Consider the following 18,237-nt stretch of genomic DNA (forward strand, 5'->3'; position numbering starts at 1 on the left):
TTCAATTCACAGCTTTCCATTGGCTCATAAAGGTGCAAGTGTTGCTGTTTTCTTGAAGTAATGGAAATGTCATCGTGTACGTTACCAAAGACGGCAAGAAAAAAAAATTTTAGACTTTAAACATTCCTGTAATGTTGGCAGGTATTTACTTATGAAAACATACCTAAAAAATCAGTTACGGGTCAAAAGGCAGCACTTGCACGCAGTATTGTAAAATATAATAAACATTTAGCAAGATCTGCAGGACACTACACATTGGGCGCCTAAGTAAAATTCTGCATTGTCGTAGGCGCTTTTCATCCGGGTTCAACAAGAAATTCCAAGAAATGCCTTTTCTGTAGTCGCACCGGGAAGCATTTTTTTTTTGTTTGTCGCTGCCGCATATCATCTCCCACTATTTTTTTTCCTATCAAAGAGAAATTTGCACAGGCTGAAGGAATGAGGGGCGGAGAGTCTCACCAAGATGAGCGATTACCACAATCAATAATGAACATTGAGGAAGCGAGAAAACTGTCAGCATTCAAATCAAGTGCGCATCGTGCCCCCTTTACTTCATTTCTGCTTAAAAATATGTTGAAGCAAAACTTCTGACTTCCTTTTCGGTAACAGAACTTGTAAGTACGGCTACAAACGTACGACAGACCAATAGCGGCCGAAACGTTTAAACTATTACAAAACATCCCGGCGATGGATACAAAATGGTGGCAGTTTCTGCTAACAGCTCTGGCGTTGTGCCCTGCATCTGCCCACGAAGAAGAATACTTTCCTTGGTGTGGTGGCAAGCTAAGTACGCCGGTTGCATCTATGTTTGTATATTAGTCGAGGGAAACTCCGCTTTTGTTCACATGTGAACGTGTAGACTCCGCAATGTAACCACGTACTCTTGACGCCAGATAAAAAAAAAGGAATCGGTGTGTTTCATTGCGCTCTTTGCGGTTTGCGTTAAGGCTATATTTACACTCACTTTTCACCTTCATGTAAAGAAAAAAAGTATATAACAAGGCAGGATTAAACATAAAAAAGAACAGGTTACGGCGTTGCAGTGGATGATTAACCAAAACGTGTTTCTGAGGTCGGTGTGCGCGTGAGTTCTTGTGGTTGGGGGGTTCTGTACTCTTGCGACCCATGGGGCCTATTTCCTTCCGAGGTCGTTCAAAGAGTAGAATGAACGGCACCGTCGCGAAAGGAACAGGTTGAAAATTTCCCTTTTTAAAATAATTTATACCCTACCTCCAGTCTGTGAACGCATGATTTATCCGTCATCCTCACGGGTCAATTATATCGGTTGTCCAAACGCTTGCCGTCGTTATTTGATCGCTTAAATTATAATGTTTTGCATGCCGAAGCTAACTGTTGGTTATTGCGCACGCCGTAGGGGAAGGCTCTGGATTAATTTTGACCACCAGAGGATATTCACCATGCGCCAATGGGGACACGCGGGGCACTCAGGCTTTTCGCTCCATTACAAAAGCCACCACAGTTGCCAATACGAAACCCGCATTCCCGGGTGTAGCAGCACAACGCTGTAACCCTGGCCACCGCGGCGGGTTCATTCGACAATGTAGAGTTTCATGCTTCAAACCCCCTGTAGTGTGTTAGACTGAATAAAATACAATGATTATAATAGGTTTCTTGTGTATAAACATATCAGATTGTCCTAATACTGAGAAGGGTAAGCGCCTGGGAACGTTGTAAGAAAAATTGCATGAAAGTTTGTAACCTCTGGCAAGAAGACCTCTAATAGATATACTCCTAGTGGCTTCCCGCCGGTACAGGCCGGTAGTGTTTTCCAATGTTCTTTCTTGGTAATACGAACATATATCAGTTTCCGCATTTGGCACAATGTTTCAGGCAGCAATTGTTCAATATTAGGTCTACACGAAGAAGTGTCTACACAATTAGGTCTATCCAAAGACCACCGTGCGGAGTGGGCAACTACCACAGTAAGAAGTAAGGAAGCGATTGCTAAAATATCTGCTATTACTGAAAATATATTGCAGGTGCGAACCCTAACATGCTATTTTGAGGTGGCAGATCCCGCAAACGCCTCTTCCACGGTTCGAAAGAAGCAAAAGGTTATCCGCTAGAATTTCGGTATTAACCGAACCCAAAATTCACAGTGAGCTTTTAAAACTGGCATATTTCATGTGCGATTGCGTCAGTGCTACATGACACGACTCTTTTCTCGGACATTGTTTTGCTACGCGACTCAAAAACATGACATCTGCCGTACGCACAAACATTTGAGGAAAACGGCGACGGCGAGGTGGGGCTGCTTTCTATGCACTCTGTTTTTGCTTACTTTACCGAGTCCGTTGCAAACATACCGTTCGTTGAAACGCCACTATCACTGTATCTCTCAATTGCTTTAGAGCGTGTTTCTATTTTTAGGGTGCATTTATAATTGACAGTGCATCTGGCGTCAATTCTTACGGCCATATTGGAGCGAAGCTTTAGTGCTTTCACTGATGAAGTGAAAGTGAAAACTGTTGAAGTGAAAGAAAAAAAAACAGTTTCAATGGCTGGAATTGAACCTGCGTCGCTCACGTTATGAAGCCGGCGTCTATTCGATTGCTCGATTTGAGTATGGTGGAATCGGTTTGGTTTTGGAGAGGTGTGCATGGGCGTGCAAAATTTGACAGAAAAATCCCGCACCCCACTGTGCAAAGACGACGATGATTCGTCACAGGAAAGCTTCGCTTCAACCATCGTAATCCTTAAATGGAGGGGCGCCTGACAAAGCAATGCGTGAGATAATTATGCGTGAAGAAAATAGTAAAAATTTGATCTAACCCGCAGCGTGTGAACATCAGGACCGTCATCGAGGTATCTTGTTCAATACAACCGAAAGTAAAAAAGCAAAATTTCTGTTAAATATACTAAAACTGTCTCCGCTAAATCCACGAAACAAATACGTACCGGTTTCTTTTCCCGTGAAATAAGTTGGGCCCGAAGCGCTCGATGCTGAAAGTATAGCCAGCAAGTGATGGCCATTTCCACAGGGAGTTTACTTCAAAGCAATGGGCTTTTGGTACGAGAAAAAATACTAGTCAACGTGAAATTTCGTACCTTGCACCAACGTACTGTAGAAAATTTAAAAAAATCGTAATAAATTCATAGTTTAAACCAACATACAAATCACAATCAAAGAAGTTCGAACTCACTGCTTCAGGTTACCAATCACCGTAAACCCCATAGGCAGCACGAACAGCATCTTAAGTGAGCTAAAAAGTAAAAAACGCGGAAACTACAATTGAGAGTACACACGTGCTTCCCATCGTCTTCTGTCAGTAATTAAATGCGAGGCATCTCAAGCCCGGGGCTCTCTCCCTCCCTCCCTCATTGTCATTGTCCGCCGTCCGCACTATAATGCGCATGCGGGTGGGTCTCTTCGGCCCCGTCAGGGTTTGGGCTGACGTCAGGGCAGTCCACTATCCAAAAAATAGTTGGGCGGCGCCCGGTTTCGACCCCACGACTCTGCGGCCACAACGGGAGGTACGTGGCGCTCTTCCCACTGCGCTACAAACCCAGACGGGAGCATGTGCTACGAACGCGTCTTATGTCCTTCACTCATTCAAACTACGTCAAGAAGCTACTGATACAACGAAGGCACGCGAACCTGAACGTCACCGGAAACGACGAACTGAAAACTAATCGGAACATCAGTCGACCCCATGGCTGCTTCGCATACTTCTCAGGATTCCCCTGCGGGAAGATGGCGTTATTTTCTCTTTGTTCTATCTGCCATTTTTGGAACCATATTTTGGTCACGCCGACCGGGGTGGTCGGATCTTTTTGTCTCTATTTATAAAATATGATGCTCTATTCGTTCCGCTTTTGCGTTTATGGTGACATTCACATTCACTTGTTATATTTGCAGATCCAAGGGAACAGGCGACAGCCATGCGGCTAGCGACTGATATTATGCATGCCTGCAAGGATGATATCATTAAACTCAACGTGAGCCCTCTCGTCTTGCGGGTGAGCTAGGAAACCCTAAAATTATTAGTTTTATACGTTCATCTTCTTCACAACAAGAATCTTGTAGCATTGTGTAGTACTTCAATCCAATTTACAATCCTATAAGCAGTATTATAAACAATCTTGTTCACAACATGGGTTTTTCTGTGGCGAAATGTTGCTCAGTGAATGATATTACAGTACCAGACTCACGTCACAATGTTCCAGCACGCGTCCGGGATTTCACTTGTTTGAGCCATTTCGAAAACACAAAAGGGATACAGCAGTTTTTTAGCCCTAGAGAAACATGTTTAGCGGGTTTTCTACAGCACTGAACACTCAGGCAATGTCTCTATGCAATGAGCTACCACTGCAAAGTTTTATGTCCGTTTATTATAACAAAATTGAAAAGAAAAAGACTAGGAGTGAGCTTGTCATCACTGAATGTGCTCCTCTCGTGTGTTGTGTCGGTGCATCTGCTGTCAATATTTTGTGGGAACGCCCGTGCAACAGCTATCCCAGCAGCAACTTTTAATGTATTATGACGCAAGTGGCAAGAAAGCCGTAAGGAGTGTCTGCAATCAACAACATTCTCTCCGCCTAAGTGGGTAGAGCCAAAGTGAAAAATACAAATTCCTTAATTAACCTAGAGCTTGCAAGTTGTGAACGCGGAAGCCCTAATGTCCAATTTATTGCTACGAAATAGCTCTAGAAGGTCAGCGCTACGAGCAGTATTTTCTTTTCAGACGAAAGCGTCTATATCCACCAGGATCCTACTGATATCATAATTGTCACGGAAACAACATCCAAAGAAAAACGCGGATGCGGCAGTATTTCAGACGGGTGCTGCGTCGCCGCAACGGGAGGTGACAGGCGCTTTACCGAGTCCGCTACAAGATGAAGCGCAGACAGGCATATGAATGCCGCATATCTCTTTCTTATAACCTGCTCTATTTCGATGGTGCTGCCGTCTAAGAGAGGTGAAGCGAAGTAATGGATCACGATGCTAATCAGTGCCGAAAGTTGGCGCCAGCTGAGCTCATCACAACGCAACCGTCTGCCGTATACTCCACGGAGAAGGAAGCAGTGGCCGCACATTTGCGAAAGCGATGCGCCAGCGGGTTGTCGCTCGCCAAGCAAACCCACAAGACAGCACCGCAAATCCTGCTCTTTTGCTTCAGCGGATCATGAGTTCACCCAACGATTCGCTTTTCCCTTATCAACACAGTCCCTTATCAGCAGTTCCCTTATCAACACAGGTTGCCGGTCATCATTTGTACTATCCCTTTCCGTACGTCGACGTAACGGGGACGCTGCCTATATTCCGAACTCCAGCCTTGCTGTTGGTCCAGATTTATGTAGTGGAATGACTCATGCTTTGCCATTGCGTAGGCTGCGTTATAGGCGTGTCGGACACTCCAGTGGAGGTTTAGTAAAGGCGAAGATGGGCGCATGACTACCTCTAATTTGTTTGCTGGTTTGCAACAGTGTTACAAATTTTGCGTCCATGCCCCTTGTACGGCCGATTTTCGACTACGATACCATCACATAATCGTCTTCCATGAGCCCTACGATGTCAAATGTCGTCATGCCCGCACTCCTAGTAGCTGAAATGGCCGCAACAGTAAGATCACCTTTATCGGTGTTTTGTAGGCGTTCCTACTAGAAGGCGCATCCCGTGAGCACGGGTATTCCTGTAACGGCTTCCTGCCACTGTTCGGTCTTAATCTAGAAAAGAAGATCTCGCAAGCTGTGAATGGGTTTATGTTTGTTAATCCTGTCATTATTCGAGCAGAGATCATTCAAGCTGATTATGCCATATAATAAGACATATTTTTGCTTACAACCGTTTACCTTAAAAATAAAAGCTATAGCGGAGCTTTTCACCATTGATGCGACATTACGACGGCACCCACTGGGTGTTACCGCCGGGAAACACGTCGCAACTCTGTTAAGATGAGTTTTCGCCGACAGGACCATTTCACAATAGTTACTTGACGTCCTAAAAATCCCGGCATTTTCGAAGAATGAGTTCTAATAGCTCTGAATGATTACGTAGACTCGTATGCGGAAGTAAAAGTTCTTAGCCAAGACAGTAATTGAGGGGTCCCAGTTTTGCGATTCGCCATGCCGAAATCACTTTGATGTTATCAACAGGGGGTCAAGACTCACGACTCAGATCATCGGAAAACTGCCCCGTCTTAACGGTATTTCACGACAGAAATAAGCGTTTACCTTACGGAAATCTTTCGAATAACGGAGCGCATATAGCGAGACCATCGCAGAGATATTCGGTTGCGCATAGACGCTCAAGGGTGGCAGGGACGCGGTCGTTTACTACCTAATTGATTGCATACGCCCCCATAGGACACCAAACAAATGACGCTGTTTTCACAGATGTATGGCTAAGAAGTTACTTTGATGTTTTATTCCATGGTCTTTTGCGGTTTCAGCCACACGTACATGGAAGCTCGGAATTCAGAAATTGCGCCGTAGAAGCACGCGTAGACGTTTTATCCAGAACAAACCATAGTTTCACAAACCCAAGCGTTTAAACATTCACCAGAACATTCCTTTTAATACATCAGGTGCCTGTTCTACAAAACAAAAATAAACTGACGAGGTGGCAATTGATAATGCAAAACAGGTAGTTTACGCCGTAATAAACAAGGTTCTAAACAATGGCGTCTTGTTAAAACCATTTGTCCGTGCTTTCTATATGACCCGCACAGGAAGCAGTACTCTGCATTTATGTTCCTTGGAAGCACTAAACATGAAACATTTCAGACCTTATTATGTGCATATGAGTGCGTAGAAAGGCTGTTTTTTCTAGTTAAACGATAATTTCTTAAATTGGCGTCTTCATGGAAGCTTAGAGAACTGCTCTGATAGGTTGAAATTGCTGGAAATAAACTGTTTGGAAAGCGTTGGCTTAATTTACACGTATAAAAGTTTAGGTGCGCAGTACCACAAGGGGAGACTCAGCAGTTCGTAAGCTATTCTAATAAGGTAGGCTTGAAGCAAAATGGAGAGACGAGCTAGTTGGTTCGCAATTTCCATGAGTGAAACTTAAGCGCAAATTTTTTACCTTTCTCGTCCCTGTAAAAAAATTTGAGCTTAAGTTTCACTCATGGAAAGGTAGGCTTATCTTAGGAGAGCTTTCTTTTTTCAGTTTTTTATGTGACCACAACAACCTCAATGCGCAGGCGGTAAGGTCTATAAATCGTGTGCATAAAACCACAGTATTTCATAAACTGCGGCGTGACCACATTGCTACAGTGTGACCTACGTTTAAATCATCCTTTTTACTTTTACTGCGTTAAAAACGAGTTTTTTTGGTTTCAGGAGGCGGAACGACTGTGCATTATGTTCAAAATTTGCTTTGCTTATGGAGGACACAAAAACGACGTGAGTTGCCTAAATATCAAGAAATAATGGAAGTGCCTCACACATTTATATCTACTTTTTTCTACAGACTCTTGATACTTTTAGGCGCACTTACAACCACTGCATTGGACGCATCCTTCACATGACTCAGGTGCTTGATCCGGTGGGTAATTTTCACTGCTATTGCATAGCTAGTGTCGCTAATTGCTTGCAAGTCCTCAACATCGGGCTGTACAAAACAGCGTGCTGACCAACATTTTCTCACGTTCGTGAATTCAAGCAGTTGTTGCATAAACAACTGTTGAATGCCCATTCAACGCGTTTCTTTTTAAGCAGCCTAAACGCTTCAGGACTTCTTGATCTCAGCTTGTTTGCCACAGTTTGTTTTCCTAATACCATGCGCTGAATGTATGGTCACAATAAAGTGGGAAAGAAAGTTTGCGCAACTCTTTTGTCCTCTGCAAGCACAATTTTTTACTGTTTTTTTTGTACTGGGCAACAAAATCATTTTGCTGGCAAACGGTAGTTTAATGTTTTTAGGAACCACCATAAGAGTACTCACGCGAACGTTTTTTTTCTGTTTTGCCGTATCGCACGTAGAAGCTCCCATAAATTGTAGGCGATAGCAAACATTTCTTTTGTGCTTATTTGTAGCTTTATGTGGTTGTAGATGACAACCTTGCACGTTGTGCGTGCAGTCCACTTACCTATGTGGCTTTTGACTCATGACGATAGCCATGGCCCCTTTAAAGAGGAAAAGTGGCCTCCATAACCTGAAACCTTAACCCTGTCGTTTATTCTCCCACTATCTGGTGGTTATGTTTTAAATCCCCAAAGCACGAAGAATTTCATCTCATAATACAAAACAAGAAACACAGGTCACTGACCAAGTCAAAAACAAATTGACATTTCTTGTTTAAGTAGTATGCTACCTGACCAGACGGTATGCCGTCCAACCATCAACTTCAAATTCATCTCATGCGTACACGTATTTGCACTACCTAGTGGAGAAGCTACGGTTAAGGCACTGGGTACCAAAACGCCAGTTTTGCGGGAATCTTCCTGTTTGGGCTGAATGAACAACAGTTTTGTTATTTTAAGGTTCATTTTCGGCATAAAAGTCGTAAATGGATTGCTTTTGTTCTACTCCTCTCAGTTATTGCAATTGGATGTCATAGGATGTTAATTATATAAAAAATGAATAAATAGCGTTTTGACGTGTAGACAAGCCTGTGAGTGCCTCCCAAAAAAGGCTTGGAAAAAAAGTAGCATATTTTAAGGAAAAAATGTTTCTTCCTATAATAAATAGGAAGTTGAAATCCTGATCGTGAAAACCACAGCGTCTGAGCACGGGACCTCACAGCGCAGAAAACATCCTAAAGCGCTAAACGCCGAGCTTTCTTTCATCCCGTAACAAGAAAAATGCCCCTAAAATTTTTAGCCATGACACCAATATGCAGAAAGGCTATTATATATCATTAGCAAAAACCACCAAACATTGTGAGTTTCGCCTTTTAGGCAGAAAATCTAAGAATGTGTTGCTTATTCTTTTTAAGCTTGTTTTCGCATACCATGTGTTTGAAAACCACGTGGAACGCGGAAGCATTTCTACGTGGCTTAATTTCTCCGTTCTATCCTATCTATCTTACTCCTCCCAAACTATCCTACTACTAAACACCAGATATGAAAAACCAACTAGCTAGTTGGCCACATATTTGACATTAAACATGCCCCTCTGAAGGTATAATGCTGGCCCTTGAGCCACTACACCAACTCACTCTGCGTTCCAACAAGCACGTAAAATATCTTCGCCTCTATAGCGTTCTGGAATCCTAGCTACATGGTGCTGACGACGTTCAAGTGACAGTGGTGGAGAGGGCAGTTTCTCCGAGACTCGGCGGGTGATTGTATTGCAAAAAACAGCACGGGGGCTTGGCAAGTGGCGTGATGGCATTCAAATGACAAGAAGACACGCACGCGTTCGCTGCGGACGTGCACGCGTGTTCAGATCATAAGTACACCTCGCTGCGGTCGCCCACAGGCTCAGCTGGAGCACCACATTTGCTTTCGCGTGGGGTATCTCCAAGGTTCATAACAATAACTTTCCAAACAGTAGCCTCAAGAGACCCCTTCAACTTGCAGGAAATGCTGTGGTTTTGACTAAATTACCCCGAAAAAAAGAATGAGGACACGATGAGGGGGTACAGCGCTGCTGTGGACTGCTATACGTGTTTTGGAACAGCGCAGCGATGAGAACGAATACATCGTGGATAGTTGGGCGATCGCTTGTTGCCTATCCAATAACTTGCAAACAAACTTTGGGTGTTTCACGCGCTAAAGCCACACCTGAACAATAAGGCGCCTCGTAGTCGAAGGCTCAGAAGTAATTTCGATTAGTGCTGCCATCCGTACTGTAGTGACTGTACTGGCACCGAAACGATTGTAATCGCCCTCATAAGCAGAAGTGGGAGAAACGTAGAAAGTAAAAGTAATGCAAATACGCTGAGGAGGAATAAATTTTATTCAAGACACAAGATATAATTTTACGTGTTCTTCCTTGGCTCGTTACTGCGTCAGGGGTACCTTTTCTCTTCCAGGCCTCACCCGCTAAAGATAACTGTCGCTGAACCTTCGTTTCAGAGGAACTGGTGGCAGTTTCCCAGCAGGTGGGTTGGTGTAGCGGTCGTGCGGCGTCTTAAGATTTCGGATGTTTGGGACAGGCCAGCACCATGTGAAAGGTGGTGTCGCGGGCCTGTTGACAGTTGGCGCATGTGAGTGAGGAGCAGAGCGAGGCGTTGAACATGTTCCGTCTGGATGCTGTTGGGCAGGTGTTGCTCTAGAGCAGTGCAGATGCGAATTTTTAAACTGATGAGATGAGAATGCCGAAAATCAAGAATCGCACTTGGGGTATACTACATGGCCGCTAACTATTCTGAGACGGGCACATTGACGGCCGTGAACGCCCCCCACAGTACTTCCACAGTACGCCCAATAAGTGTACGTTTTCTGCCAGGCGCTCAAATAGTGGATATTGCCGAATTAATGACCTTTTTATTACCAGTAGCATGACATTGCATTCCGTACGGACTCTGAGAAAGCATCTGAGCCTTCGATACAGGGCACTGCTACGGGTACATCCACAGAAGGCAACTTGATTTCTTAAAAAGCACTCTAGGTTAAAAATAAATCTCAAATAATTGCCTCTGCACCACAGCGTGAATGATAACCAAGAGGCCAACCGGCTTGCTCGCGCCGCGAGACATCCGGTAGCCGCAGCTTTTGGCCAGGTACCTACGTCGCTCTGGTTGACGGAGCTGAAAAACATCGTTGTGGTAAGGATCACATGCGTGATTCGAGGGACATGCGCTACACTCTACTTACTCCAACTTACTCCTACGGATCGCGCGGCCTCTTCACTAATCCGACGAGTGCAAAGCTCAGCCGTACAGACACCTCATTACTTCCACCGGCCCCACCAAAGCGCCGGCACTGCCCCCATGTAATGTTCATGTGCTGTGGTCCAGCCCCATTGAAAGAGACGCCATAGCCACCGCTTTTGCGTTCCTCCCCACCGCACCCCCTTCTTGCTCCGCCTTGTCACCACCGATAACGCTGGTGGACGGTCCCCCATGCCCATATCCAAGGTGGGCTAGCCACGCACCAGCCTCCCATGCGTTAAGACCACCCACCTGGCAATTTATCTTTCTTATCCGAGGGCTCCATTTAGGACTTGGACTTGAGACTTTAAACCTAACTTTTTTCTCTCTTTTTCGAGAAGGTTTCTCTTCACACAATCTCCCGTGTAAAGCAAATGATAAGTAGCATTGAAGTGTGCATTTGTTTCTGATAGTATTATTAGGTGCTCTTGTAGGTGGTCAGTGGCGGTCTTTAGTCTTCACAATCTTCGTTTCCGGAAACAATGCACATTAGGTCAGCCTCTGCGGGTCCCAAGGGATGGGGGCGGGCATTATCCCCACTTCGTTCATGGTATAGTACTGATTCCAAGTGAGGGTAATGGTCTGCTTCCCTTTAGTATGTGGCTAGTGAGAACAGGAAGAACACACGACAAAATTATGCAATATCAGTAAATCTTGCATTTTTTGAGCACACACTTTCCATCTCCTCTTCAATCACGGTTAGATCCTCAAGAACTTTCGAAATATGTGAGCATGTTGCTCATTCTCATGGTGATTTATCGACCCCCTCGGCGCTGAAGCCACGGTTCTGCTTTCTTAGACATGTTTCACACAGTTTTTAATCATTATATTGCAAAATTTCTGGTTATTGTATGCTTTGAAGGTTCATCAGTAGCCAAGCTGAGCCGATAAGGAATTTTAAGCAGAAGTATGAACTCGTTCGTTGTCTTGGCCTCCGTTCATAGTGAAGAATCACATGAGGAATGATGTCGTTGTCTTGTTATACCTTTGCACCATTACCCCTTACCCTAATTCTTTACGTTTTCCGGTACTTCATTGAGAGACTTGGATATATTCTTGTCTTTCACTTTTATACAATCACGCCAACGACTGCCGCCACCTCGAGGAGCAGAAAGAAACTATACACGCGCTGCGTTTTGACATGAACACGAGGCTTCGTAAAATAGACGTTCCAGAGGCACCACCCCCCAAATAGAATGGAGCGGATGGAAAGAAAACGTGTCATGTCAATGCTTGGTACGACGAAAGTAAGAGGGCAGTGCGAACGTAGACGTGGCCCAAGCTGGTTGCCCGGCGGCAAATATTTCAGAAGCCTTTCGACTTAAAGCATGTGGATAACCAACTAGAAATAAGCAAACAAGAAATTAAATGTACACGAACGCGTCCGCTATAGAACGCATCGCACTTCGTACTGGTGTAGGCTTGTGAGGTTTTGCTAATGAACGATAAAAATCCGCGGAACCTCCGACATAACAGCTTCTTCGTAGAGTTGATAATGCAACGATAAGTCGCCGAGCACTTCGGACAAGATTGTTCACTTTGCAACAAAAACGGACATTGAGAGTTATAATATTTCAGCAGAATGGCTAGCCGGGATAGAGGGTATATTTTCAATTAGGTGGCAAAACACCTTCCAGAAACACGCAGAGGTTTCCCGCTTTTCTTGTTCCGTTCATCATGGCTGCTTCATCCGTTCATCCGTTCATCCTATGCTAACCAAAAACACGTTTTCGAACCCCTAAGGCAACTACCTGTTCATTGCTATTTAAAATCAGAGTCGCTTGACGAAAGTATTTATTATGGTTGATAATGCAAGGTTAGCCTGGGACTGTTAATCTGAAACATAAATGTGCTAGTGGTCTTCTAACATACGTTGTTTTGAGTCAAGTTTAGAGTCGTAAAATTCGGAGAAAAAAAGCAAGAATATAGAAACTAGAGGCCTCCTAAGCACTCGCTTCTAAGAATTTTTGACTATGACTATCAGATCTCGCTGAGTTATCTCGTTGCCTTGTTATAACTTTGCATCATTATCGTTTACCCTCATTATCTACATTTTTTGGTACTTTAGTAACAGCCTTGACCAATAGTCCCAGGTAATTTTATTACCTTTGTGTTAAATATAGCGATATGCCAATCAACCTCGAACTCAAGGTGTGTCCAGCTGGGGTTAGAAGTGTGACGACGTTAAACTTCAATTCACGAAATTAGGCCTAAGTTAGGCTATCGACTTGGCGCGTCCGCATTGTTATTGCCGCGTAACCAGTACGGCCAGCTATACCTAAACCTTTTCAGCACAACTATTTTTTCAGCAGCCAATAGGGACGTAGATTGTGCATATTGGCGTCCGCAACTAATGTCAAGTCGACGGGTAACCGAATTCACAGCCAGCCGCTAACGCGTTTTAACCATATGTCGAGCCACAGCCAAAGGGAGCGTTAGATGATCGCACGCTGTTCTTCGCAGCCAACGGAATTACATGCCGAAACACTGAGGCTTCAGTTGGGGTTATGCCGGGTCATGGCGACTTATCCCGAGAGGTTCAGGCAACAAAAATTCCTCTTTGAAAGTCCGGTAATGCTAGATACGCTGCGCACGAAATGAAATCGCGAGCCTGTGCATCATTCATAAATAACATGTGAAAAAAACATCAAGAAAATTTTCGATACTGACATCAATGCGCTCACACTTTCTCTGGTCTTATGCACCCGGAGGAGAACATTTGAAAACCTTCGGTTGTTGTTCCTTTGCACAAAGTGTGAAACCGGGCTCCGACCAACTGAACCATCGAGTATTTGGTGTAGTCGGAGTTGCTCATAATCAGTGCATCCCATGAATTCCCGCTGCTTGTGGGCGCACTACTGCAAAAAAGAGGAGACAAGTAGTATTATGAGACTGCCGTAATATCACGCCTAAAGGAAAGTTGCTATTCCTGGCGATGCAATTTGTTTTCTTTTGCTCACGTTTTTGTTTCGACTACTGCTTATATCGTTCAACGTGTGGACTCAATTTTCAAGCTACAAGAAATGATACGATGGCTACACTCAGATGTGCAATGCTACCACTCCTTCCCGCAATCTTTCATGCTACCACAAGAACTGTGAGGCCTAATAAGTATCTAATATGGGTGGAACAATGTGAACATTTTAGTAAAAGGGAAGCAGATGCTGCAATAAGCCACTGGGTCCATATAAGCCTATGCTTTCAGAACAGAGTGTTAAACTAACACTTGTCTAAATGCAAATCGCTCATTGCAATAGGGTCTCCTTAGCTGAAAGCGTTCCTTTCACACTCAGCCAGTCTTGCAGCTTCACATTCTCGTGGCACCTGAAGACAAAGGCAAAAAAATTCAGCAATGTAACTCTTTTTTAAGCCACAGACTTCAGACATTTCTGATTAAGAAGTTTTGCTAGTTTTACTAATACATAAAAAGTAACATTAACTAGTTTTGAAAACCGGAATTACCATTTATGCAGTAACAGACATCATTTGAGCCTATCGCGAGTAATGCAAAGTACCGTTGCTTCAATTCTCTCCGGTTTAAGACGGCACAATTGCTGAACCGTGGCTCTTGACAGTAGCAACAGATTTTCATCTAGTATATATTATTATGAAAGTGTAAAGCTTCGAGGAACCATCAAAATGTTCGCTGTGACTGCTTGCTTTGTCAGGCCTAACACAGAAGTTAGAGGTGAGCTTCGCACACGAACTTGTGCGTCGACTGATTGGATATATAAGGATCGACTTTAGGCGCCTTCGAAAATGCTTGCATTCAGCTTACATTGTTGCGGTTTTTTATTGGGAAGTATTAAATAAAAAAAACAGTACTAAGCCATTAATAAACCGAGTAAACGATACTGCCAAGGGCTGCGTTTTTATTGCGTGCGTAACGTTACACAATTGATGTTTTCTATATTCTAGGCGATGTTTATAAAATACCGGGCGAACGCCACGACCGTTATGGAAGCTGCCACTGTAAGTTTTCGATATTTTGCATGTGTTACATACCGAGTAGTAAAGGCAAAAGAGGGGGTTACCACTATGAATACACATTTTTTACTAAACGAACTAGAATAGGTAGAAGGAAACCTGGTATTTGAAGAGCCTCATTGCTCATAATTTGCTTTACGTGCTTTGCAGATCGTTTGTGTTACCATAATAGCGGAAAGTCCGTGCAGCTTGTCTCATAATTACGTGCGAAGAATCCATTGGAGAAAAAAAGAACTTTCGCACCGAGAAAGTGCGCATCGAGAGCTTGCGCTGTTAGTCAAGCGACGTTTTATTTATAATTTTCGAACCTGCGATTGATGTGGTACTGTTGAGCTCAAAAATTGTTACGATGCGTCGCTTGCTACAGATATTTTTTGCCCACATTTAAAGTGGGCACAAATACCTGCAATAATAATTACATATTAAAGCACACAATGCTACAAAAATCTCAATAAGGTGGATGGCAATGGGCGCCGTTTCTCGGCTATTGGTTCGCCACCAACTTCCCCCACACCACGCAATCGCTACGGCTTAGCGTTCAGCAGTATAGTAGCCAAGCCGACGTCTTGTGTTATCCGCGTCGCATTATTTCGGGTCGCGAAGCGAATCGCGCATACGCTTCGCTCAGAGGCCCGATCGTTATCGGAAGTCGTGTTTTCCTGAAAGGTTCGCTGCGCAACACCCCCACGTTGCATTGTGATGTCACTTTGCGAGTTATTCTATTGCGCGACCACTAAAAAAAATTCAGCAAGTTTCGCAATTGAGATGCAAAGACCAAGGAAACAGCGAAGCTAGTGGTCTTCACTAGCCTTAACTAAGATTGTTTTAGGGCTGCCCCTTCCTTGAGATAAAGGTGGTTAACAAGCGACGCTTTCTTCACGCAATCTGAGTCAACCAAAGACTGAAATCCATCCTCCTAAAGTACAAAATTCGAACTTGCATAGTCCTCAGCCAAAAAGTACGCGTCAACTAAGTGAAATTCCAAAGCGAACGCCCACGCCACGAAGCAAAAGATAATGTGGCGCGCCAAGAATGTGATGATAGCGCAGTCGGATGGACGCCGGTTTCATAACGTGAGGGGTCCAGGTTCGTTTCCTACCATGGGAAGCGTTTTTGTACGCGCACTCCCAACACCAGCTCGTGGGCTCCCTGCCTCCTAGACATTTTCCCACACACTTCCTGGCCTAGCACTTTCCCACTGTCAACATCGCCGAGAGGAATATGCTGTTAACCATCCACACGGACGGAAGAAAGCTTAAACTGCTCCGCTGTTAAAAGAGCCCGCTGCTCGGTCTCGTGGATACTGAATACTGCCCCTGACGCTTGGGTTCGTGCCCCGTGAGTCTACGATTTTTAATGCAAAAAACGTTTTCTAAGCTAAATTCTATGCTTCGTTTACCTTAGTAATAGTGATTTGGTGTCCTTCAGATCGTTTAGATTGTTGGACGTGGGCAGGGAATGTAATTCGAAGGCAAGATAACCGTTGGTCATTAAGGGTAACGGAGTGGAAAGATATAGGATAACCTTAAGTAAGATTTAGGCTAACCTTTGGATCGAGCAAACATAAACGTCGAACGACAAAAGAACACACCGCTGCCCTCACTCACCACGATCGCAATGTTCAAGGGCGTGCGTCCCTATCAGCTAGTTGGATGGAAAGATTGCGTGATTGTTAAATGTGAGGAACAAATCACTGTAAGAGCTTGAAACCTTCACGATACCGCAAGCTAGGTCTGAGCGTATGTCAACGTACTAAAACATTTTTTTTTTGCGTTCTGTAGCTACCAGCGCCTTTTCAAGAAATCACATGAAAGTGCAAAAACTACGAAGCACCCAGGACACACGTGGAAGTTCGCACAGTTCCCTTTCAAGCATATAATATCACCATGAGAGAGCAAACTGGCCTGTTTGCTGTATTTTCGAAAGCACAATATAGCAAACTGTTTGGTTTTAAGGGGTATATAACTTCCCATTTAGCGCTTAAATATATACTGCAACCTTTCGAAAGTATCGGTCGTCGGTCCTAACGACGGAGGACCAGCTCAGCGACCGCGAAATGAAAATATCGGCGGCTTTTATTTAACATGTTCGCCTTTGGAAGACAAGCACAAAAGAGGTGCTCCATAGCTCCACGGGCACCGTCCGGCCGGGGCCGGCCAAATGTTCGCATAAGATTGAAGGGGGCGTGACAAGAGGTCCCGCCTTCATTTATTGAGGAAGACGAAGAGGTTGGTAGAAGGCGAACAGCGGCGGAGACGGGTGAGCCATGGCGCCGGTGGTGGTCCTGCGTGGCAGAGTCCGAGTTCGGTGCTGTCGGCTCGGTGTCTCGATTCCCTCTGCCGGCTGCGTGACTCGTGCCTCGTGGCTCGCGGCTCATGACGATCTGCAGTCACGAGGTGCACTTCTCCGGTGGCGCGAGCTCCCTCGGCTGCCCCAGCCGTGCTGCTACAAGCTGATATATAGGAAGCCACTTTCAGCTCTGGAAGAAGCGTTATTTCGAAGTTAAAGTATATTTCCTGACTGTAATTACAGCAAGTCGCCATAAGAGCAAGCCGCACGCTTATGTGTTGAAGAAACAGCGCTGGAACGGAATAAAAAGTGCTACCCCAGTGATCGCTCCTATTATGAGTATTTTGCGTGGCGAAACGATTTTCGGGTATTTCCGCATTTAAACTGTTGGTCGTCAGTGTGTGAGGGAATAACGTTGATTTTGCGTTATGTTTCGTTCGCCCAGTTATATTTGTCGAAGAGTGGTGTAACTTCGTCGGGTTTTGCTGTACGCTTTTATTTCTTAGCTTACCTCTTCGTGCCGTTAGTTAGCAGGTGTTTAAAATTTATAATTTATTCCTGAAATGCGTAGTGTTCTGCATGGCGTATTTTGAATTTGTACAAGTATTGAAATGGTGGCACGTTTTTTCCGGCTCTTTCAGAGGTGCAGCTACCAAATGATACCCCGGGAGGACAAATACACACTGGCCGCCCTGGGGTACTTCAGAAATTTTATTTCTGGGTAAATGGACGTTCTGGGCCCATGGTTATTCAAAGAACCTTTGTCAAAAAGTTCAAACTGCGGCCAGTGTTAGACATATCTGTCCCACCTTACTGCATGTATATATTCTTCCTTAAAACACTGTTTTGAGAAATAGCACCGTACGTCATTTCGTCTATTTAACCAATAAGTCTTAGATGATGCATAATGGGGAATAAACCACCTGGAATCTTCGTGCTTGCGGCTATTATGCGCGGCCACGCAAATAAATTATAAAAAATAACACGTACTTACACATTTGTCCCCTTATTCTGTTGAAGAATGGTTGAGAAGGTTTGTTTACGGTCGTACTATGTTTAATAACTACCTCAACGATAGTTGCTTCGTAGTAATGCACTGAACAAGTAAGGAAGGGTGAGGTTCAACAAGGTATTAGGCTCTTTCACAATCCACGTGTCAATATCTTAGCACTGTGGA

General features: G+C 44.4%; 1 protein-coding gene across 1 annotated transcript; it reads left to right on the top strand.

Annotated features, from left to right (window-relative positions):
* The first annotated feature begins 578 nt into the window (after positions 1-578).
* On the top strand, positions 579-17,977 carry LOC144144897 (uncharacterized). The gene is made up of 6 exons (XM_077676400.1): positions 579-787; positions 3,881-3,981; positions 7,306-7,368; positions 7,436-7,510; positions 14,703-14,756; positions 17,702-17,977. The coding sequence occupies exons 1-6, from the start codon at positions 688-690 to the stop codon at positions 17,783-17,785; spliced, it is 477 nt and encodes a 158-aa protein (XP_077532526.1). The 5' UTR covers positions 579-687; the 3' UTR covers positions 17,786-17,977.
* Positions 17,978-18,237: the final 260 nt, after the last annotated feature.

Source organism: Haemaphysalis longicornis, unplaced genomic scaffold, assembly GCF_048455015.1.
Source record: "Haemaphysalis longicornis isolate Haplotype H1 unplaced genomic scaffold, Haemaphysalis longicornis Haplotype H1 scaffold_7, whole genome shotgun sequence".
Classification (NCBI taxonomy): Eukaryota; Metazoa; Arthropoda; class Arachnida; order Ixodida; family Ixodidae; genus Haemaphysalis; species Haemaphysalis longicornis.